Below are 7,919 nucleotides of genomic sequence, written 5' to 3'. Positions count from 1 at the left end.
ATGCAACCAAAGTTTCACTCACACACTAGGACCCAATGAAAATTGGGCACCTCTTTCCCTTGTTTAATTTGCAGGTGGAATGTCTTGAGGATATGGAGAGAACACGGTTTCTCGATAGTGGATGCTCAAGACACATGACGGGTGACATTTCCTTATTCTTTGACTTTGTGGCTAAGAAGAAAGAGTTTGTAACCTACGGTGATAATAACAAGGGAGCTATACTCGGAAAAAGTAGTGTAGCTAATCCCTCATCTACTACTATCTCAGACGTCCTTTTAGTTGAAGGCCTTAAGCACAATCTCATTAGTATTAGCCAATTATGTCACAAAGGATATAAAGCATCATTTTCAAAAGATTGTTGCATGATTGAACATAATGATAAAAAGAATGATGTGCTTAAGAGCTGGAGGGTAAATAATGTATACATGCTTAACTTGAATGAAATATCTTTGACTAGCACTAAATGTCTCGTCTCCATGAGTGAAGACTCTTGGCTTTGGCATAGGCAATTAGCGCATGTCAACTTTGACTTGCTAAATAAACTTATTGCAAAAGATCTAGTAGTTGGTCTTCCCAAAATCAAAATTTAAAAAGATCACTTATGTGATACGTGCCAAATGGGAAAGCAAACAAGGATCTCTTTTAAATCTAAAAATATTATTTCCATAACGAGACCTCTTGAACTTCTCCATATGGATCTTTTTTGGGCCATCTAGAATTAAAAGTCTAGGTGGAAACTACTATGGTTTTGTTATAGTAGATGACTACTCTAGATTTTGTTGGACCATCTTCTTAGCAAGTAAAAGTGTCACTTTTTCAGCTTTTGAAAAATTTGCCAAGATTTCTCAAAACAAATTGAACACTAGCATAGTTACTATCTGAAGTGATCACAGAGGTGAATTTGAAAACCACCTGTCATACCCTGATTTTGACCCTGAAAATATTCCCAATCAATCATTCATTTGCATTTCTGCTCATGACATTTTCACTTGGTCACTAGGCTACCCAACTATATTCTTTGTTAGGCATGCCATCACTCGCCATTCCATGACTTGTGGGTTTTGCCTTTGCTTTTGGCCTAAGACAATTAACCTCCACAGTCAAGCAAGATTTGGAATCCCTTTTCATTTGATAGAATCAGACATTACATTAGTTAATCATTCACATTCATTTTTCATTTATTCGAGATTCGAAATTCCACGCATACCTCTCCGTCCATATTCATACTCCCCATTTCACGTTTAAACTCTTCACTTCATATTGGAAGATTTTTCATTCATTCATGTTTAAAGATTTCCACGAAAAATCATTCATTGTCCAACCATTCATGCATGATTAAAATGATTTTCCACATGTTTTCCATCCACATTCATGTTCTCCATTTTTATGCTCTAATTTTTCACATTACATTGGGAAATCACTATTCACCCATATTTGAGAACTCACATATTCATTCACATTACAATCATTTCATTCATGTCCAAGAGTTTCCTCACATTCATTCAATCATAGTCATGTGATTAATTCATAATCCTAGAGTGTCATCACACGAATACATGGAAGTTCTAAAATACAAGGAAATAACTTTGTCTTGCTACAAAAGCACTAATTTTTCATTCACATCACATGTACAAAACTGGAAATTAAAAGGGACTAGAACACAACAACACTATCGTTGAGAGCAAATCCATTCCACACTGATGACGGACCACTTCACGGTGTAATTTGTTACAAGTTGCATAAGTTTGATATGTGTACGAACGAGAATCTAAAGAAGCTCTTAGGGGTCAAGCCACTTTGCCGAGTGTTACGGTAATGTAGAAAAGCCATGGAAAGAAAAGGCAACATTGATCTTGCTATTTGTTATTTGCTATTACTTGGTTGCCATTGAGTTCCGTTCCGATTCTGCTGATACATGGTCAAACCTAGCTAGTGCATATAGGTGTAAGGGAATACTACAGATGAGACTGATGCCGTTCCATTTTGGTTCAATTAATATTTGGGTTGGTCATATTTTCTGTTTGCATTATGTTGTCGTTTTATTGATGCTGTCATCGGTTCAACAACTATGACATTCTCAAACAGCCATTTCACCCACCACGATGAGGTGATTTTATTGGGCTGCCGCAACTCCTACACAAGAGACAACAATATGCAAATGAAAGATTGCAACAACACTTCCATTGTCATTTATTTAAGTTAGAACAGTGATAAAACCAGGATGAAAGAAAATCAGGATATGAATGTTGGTGTTATTGATAGCAGCAATTACGTTAATTCAAAAAACGACGCTGATTCGTCTTTCTGATAATTGAGATTGGATGGATTCCAATTAATTGGATGCCTAATCAGGGTTCTGAACCCACTCTCGACACTGCTGATTGGAGAACTCAACTGCATCCTGAATCCCACCAAAGAATTGTCAACAAAATAATGGACACATTAAAAAAAACATCTTCCTATTTCTGGGAATGAGGGATTACCTGAACTTCAGAAGATTTCTCAAAGGTTTGAAGATAAAATTTATGCTGCTGCCACAAGCCAGTCTGATTATCTCCGGAAGATTTCTATGAAGATGCTTACAATGGAGACCAAATCTCAAAGCACCATTGCCAGCAATACGCCATCAAATGAAGGATGCCCTAGCAATAATCCTCCAGATCCAGGACTTGTTTTACAGTCTCAAGTTCTTAATCCAGGAAAACAACAATAGTTAATAAATCAGCAAAACAATCTAGCAAATATACATCAACAACAGTCAGGAAATAATGTACCGGGGTTACAGCAACGGAAGTTTGGAACTGATTCTGGCAACCAAGGCATCCAAACAAGCCATCATTCTGCACACATGTTGCAACAACCAAAGGTATCATTGCATCAACAATTGCAACAAAATTCCTCAAAGTCATTGGCATCTCAGTCACAGCAATCCCAGCCACAGGCTTCACAGCAGCAACTAATGTCACAGATTCACAATCAGCCTGCACAGATCCAACAAAAGGGTTTCAAGAGGAGGAGGATAACAATAATGGTTTAGAAACAAGTAAAATGGTTATTGCGGCGGAAAATTCAGAATCTTCTGGTTACAATTTGCAGCAGAATCATAACCATCCAGGTTTCATTCAATCAAGTATTGATAATGATGCTATCACGTTTTTTCCGACGAGTTCTGTTGGCGATTCGATGAATTTTCAAAGCTACTCTTCTGATATAATCTCAAGAATAAACAACTCAACACAGGATCTTGGTCTTTCTCTTCATTCATTCTAAGACAATTCAGGTTCCAATGATCAAACACTTTTCTTTGAATCAAACCATGTTGGATTTGATGCTAATTATCATAGGATTTGGAATTGGAACAATGATCATCAAGGAACAACGGTTAGGGTTGAATTTGGTGATGCAACAATGACAGTTGACCCTTCTGATGAACCTTCTATAAGTAGATCTTACCCTAATACCTATGGACACCCTTTGGCTTATTTTCTTAGGGCTTCTGCTAAGGTTTCTAATGCTCAGATCACAACTGAACACCCTCCTATTAGGGTTGGAATTGTTTTTTGTGGTAGACAATCTCCTGGTGGACACAATGTTATTTGGGGTCTTCACTCTGCTCTCAATATTCATAACCCTAAGAGTGTTTTGCTTGGATTTCTCGGTGGTTCAGAAGGTCTATTTTCCCAGAAAACTTTGGAGATAACTGACAGTGTTCTCTCCACATACAAAAATCAAGGTGGTTATGATTTGCTTGGGCGTACAAAAGATCAAATTAATACGACTGAACAAGTCAATGCCGCACTTGCTGCATGCAACAACTTGAAATTTGATGGCCTTGTCATCATTGGAGGTGTGACACCAAACACAGATTCTGCTCAGCCTGCAGAGACTTTTGCTGTTGCAAAATGTCCAACCAAGGTGGTTGGTGTTCCTGTGACTTCGAATGGAGATCTTAAAAACCAGTTTGTGGAAACAAATGTTGGTTTTGATACAATTTGTAAGGTGAATTCTCAGCTCATCAGCAATGTCTGCACCAACGCTCTCTCTACAGTGAATGCTTTTGACGGTTCCAGGAGAACCGTGATAGGAGAGGTTGAACTGCGTATCTTAATTGGCCCTCATGTATTCCCGATTAATTTCCAAGTCAAGGATATTAATCCAACATATAGTTGCTTGCTGGGACGTCCTTGGATTCATGCTACAGGGGCACTCACCTCCACTTTACACCAGAAAATGAAGTTTTTGGTGGACAATCAACTGATTATTATTTCTGGAGAAGAGGACTTTGTGGTTAGTCATCTTTCATCCTTCAGATATATTGTAGCCAATGCACTCCAACTTATTTTTCAAGACATTGATCTTAAGGGAACAAAGGCCCAGCACACAGGTGGCCAAATCCAGAAAATGGCTTAAAATGGCTTGCTCGCTAGGCGAGCAAAATCCTTCGCCTAGCGAACCCTTCGCTGCACCACTCGCCTAGCGAAGCTTGCGAACACCAGAAATTTTGGGCTTCATTCTGAGCCCATTAGGTCACAAAAAGAGCATTATAAATACCACAACTTCAGTCAAAGAAAAAAAGAGACGGACGGACGGAGACAGAGAGAAGGAACAGCAAACCCTGGAGGCTAACCCAGAGAATTCAGAGCAACCCTAAAGGAAACCCTGAAGGAAACTCATCTGTACAAAGGTTACCTCCGCCCAACTCAATCCAGCGCCAACCCTAAGAGTGACTTGCCAATTCAAGGTTGCAATTCAATTGCAAACAGGTTTGCATTACTATTACCGCTTTATGTTCCCAATTTACATGTGATATTATAATTAAATTCATAAATATATTTGAGGTTTTGCATGTGGATTTAAATATGCCTGAATATCTTGAATGTTTAACCATGTAATTTCTGTAATGGACGCCATAGGGTTTGGAGCTCGCTGAAATCGTACTGTTCTAAAATTCAAAACCCGCAGCCGTTCGCTAGCACATCGCTAAGCGAACATGTAGCGAGCGTTCGCCAGGCCTTCGCTAGGTGATAACACGAAATTATATCGCTTTTTAAGACTTAATTCAATTAAATTATTTTATCATTTACACTAATTTATCCCATTTTATCAGATATTATGCAGTATTTCTCTTCTATTTATATCAGGTACCCATTTTGAAGCAAAAGTGAAAAAGGGAAGAAAAGGAGGTGTAAAAAGCAACAAAAAGGAGAGAAAAGGAACCAAAGGCCAAAGCCCAGCCCAAAGCGCACAAGTCACCAATGCTGTGCCTGTGACGGACGTCACAGGACGCGTGACGAGCGTCACGCGAAGGAGCCTTGTGACGGACGTCACACATAGCGTGACGAGCGTCACGCAACCCCACTACCTTTGTGGCGCAAGTATCGCCCTCAGAAGGACTTGAAGAATAACGTTAAGGAATTGGTCTCCTATATGCACGCCGTGGATATAGCCACGCTGAAGAAGGAGAGAAACGGAATGCTGCTACCAAGGCTATTATAAATAGCCGTCTCACAAACCAAAAGTTACACAGTTTTTGCACGCTCAGTTTTGCGGAAGCTCTGCCAAATTTATTTTTTTCACGCCTTTGCTTATTTTTCTTCCTTTCCAGCATCGTCCATTTTATTTATTTTATTTTGCAAGCTTTGTTTTCTTTTTCCCTTGCAATTTATTTTCCCCCGTTCTTAGCTTTTAGATATCTTTCGCGTAGTAGTTTCTACACCGGAAACTACTGTGCAACTTTATACCGGATTTAACCTTACGTTATATTCGAGTTTTTATTTCCTTGATTTAATTTACTGTTTAATTGAAGAATCGAAGAACAAATCCTACCGGCTTGTGGTGGAGTGTTCAAGACCATTGTATTACGCATTCAGGTTCTTTAATTGTTATTTAATTTTTATGCTTTATTCTATTGTTTATTTGCATTGCCTGCCTGAAATGAGTCTGTGTATGCATGATATTAATTATTATTTAGTAAGCATGTCTGGCTAATTTGCCTAGGTATCGGTATGTAAAGTAAGCAGAAAGAGGGATCAAAACTAAGTCGGTCTATTCAAACTTAAAATTAGAATCAATCTTTTTACGGTCTTAACTTACAGGTTTAATAACAAGATTTTTTACAAAGGTAAAAGACATAAAGAAGTTGAAACCAACAGAGCGAGAGTTTGAGGTTTTAACTGGACAGTGTAAGTTAGTCATTAAATCTATCTCAGGGCGAGAGCAAGTTTTAGAATTAATTAAATTCTGACCTTTTTCCAAAAAGTATTTTTAAAGGTTGAATGTGAGGACGAGAGTTAAGCATTTAGATTTAATTGTATAACCTAAGTCAACAGAGCGAAAGTTTGAGATAAGGGTGTTTAAAACGGTCAGTATTTTCTTAAAAAGAGTTTCTGCAACTTTATTGTTTTCAAAATATGATTTTTGACTTAATTATAAGTGACAGCAACATTAACATAAGATCATGGTTTCTTCAACAGAGCGAGAGTTTGAGATAAAACCTTTAACCAATAAAGTTAGTCGAAACGATTTATTTTAAAACCGAGAGACCGACAAGGAATTGATTCCCTAGTTTTGACGAACCACATACCGATATCCGTTTTATTAATATTTAATCTAGATATTAGTTTAGCTCTTAGCTCCCTTTTCCCCAAACAATCAAACATTTTCACCTTAGATTTACGTAGTAACCTTAGATAACGGTACATCGATTCATAAGTCCCTGTGGGATCGATATCTTTTAAAACTACGCGATAGAACTGTGCACTTGCAGTTTGTATCCCATTCTCGACTCGCACAGTCGAGCGATCAAGTTTTTGGCGCCGTTGCCGGGGACTTTTATTCAATCGATATCGTAACTCTTCCGTTACGCTGTAGAGACTAAGGTTTCTTTTTCCTTCTATTCTTTCTTTCGTTGATTTGTATGCCACGCACTCGCTCTCAAGGCGAACCGCTCTATTTACGAATCAACGATATCGAACTATATCTCCGAGTCTTACGACGAATTCGGGAATATCGTGCTGAAAACAATCTCCCTCCTATAAACCTTCCTGATATCAAAAACATTTTTCCTTCTTTAACCGAGATGGCAGAACCAGCTCGTGCTCTTAGAGATTACGCCGCTCCATCGCAAGATGAACCGCATTCAAGTATTGCTCCGCCCGCAATCGAAGCAAACAACTTTGAACTTAAACCTTCACTGCTGCAGGCTGTGCAACAGAACCAATTCTCTGGAAATCTTACCGAAGATCCAAACCTTCATTTATCCGTATTTGTTCAATATGCTGATACTGTTAAAGCTAATGGTGTCACTTCAGAGGCAATTCGACTTCGTCTTTTTCCTTTCTCATTAAGAGATAGCGCTAGAAGATGGCTTCAATCTCTACCTTCCAACTCAGTCACCACATGGAACGAGTTGAAGAAAGTTTTCCTTGCCCGATATTTTCCGCCAAGCAAAACAGCTATGTTAAGAGCCCAGATAAACGGATTTAAACAGAAAGACAACGAGTCTCTTTTCGAAGCATGGGAAAGATACAAAGACATGATGAGACTTTGCCCACACCATGGTTTGGAAGACTGGTTAGTAATTCACACATTTTATAATGGTCTCTTATACAATACAAGGTTAACAATAGACGCCGCTGCAGGTGGTGCATTAATGAACAAACCTTATGCTGATGCTTACCAGCTTATCGAGAGCATGGCCCAAAACCACTATCAGTGGGGAACCGAACGAACAACAGTGGAAAAACCTCAACCGAAAACTGGCATGTACGAGATAAGTAACCTTGATCACGTCAATGCAAAAGTGGATGCTTTGGTCCAGAAGATTGAAAGTTTAAATGTATCACCACCAACCGCCGTGGTTGCTATAGCTCAGAATTGCGAGGTCTGTGGAATCCAAGGCCACACTCCTGCGGAATGTC

General features: G+C 38.8%; 1 protein-coding gene and 1 pseudogene across 1 annotated transcript in view; one reads left to right on the top strand and one right to left on the bottom strand.

Annotated features, from left to right (window-relative positions):
• Positions 1 to 3,375: 3,375 nt before the first annotated feature.
• Positions 3,376 to 7,919, top strand: part of LOC127122003 (pyrophosphate--fructose 6-phosphate 1-phosphotransferase subunit alpha) — a 75,398-nt gene continuing 70,854 nt past the window's right edge. Inside the window, exon 1 of the mRNA XM_051052423.1 lies at positions 3,376 to 3,999. Coding sequence (XP_050908380.1) covers positions 3,409 to 3,999 — 591 coding nt within the window. The 5' untranslated portion in view covers positions 3,376 to 3,408. The remainder of the gene's footprint in view (positions 4,000 to 7,919) is intronic.
• On the bottom strand, positions 7,464 to 7,563 carry LOC127116412 (uncharacterized; annotated as a pseudogene).

Source organism: Lathyrus oleraceus, chromosome 1 (assembly GCF_024323335.1).
Source record: "Lathyrus oleraceus cultivar Zhongwan6 chromosome 1, CAAS_Psat_ZW6_1.0, whole genome shotgun sequence".
In the NCBI taxonomy this organism is placed as follows: Eukaryota; Viridiplantae; Streptophyta; class Magnoliopsida; order Fabales; family Fabaceae; genus Lathyrus; species Lathyrus oleraceus.
Note: the sequence above shows the minus strand (reverse complement) of the source record. Positions and strands in the feature narration are given on the sequence as shown.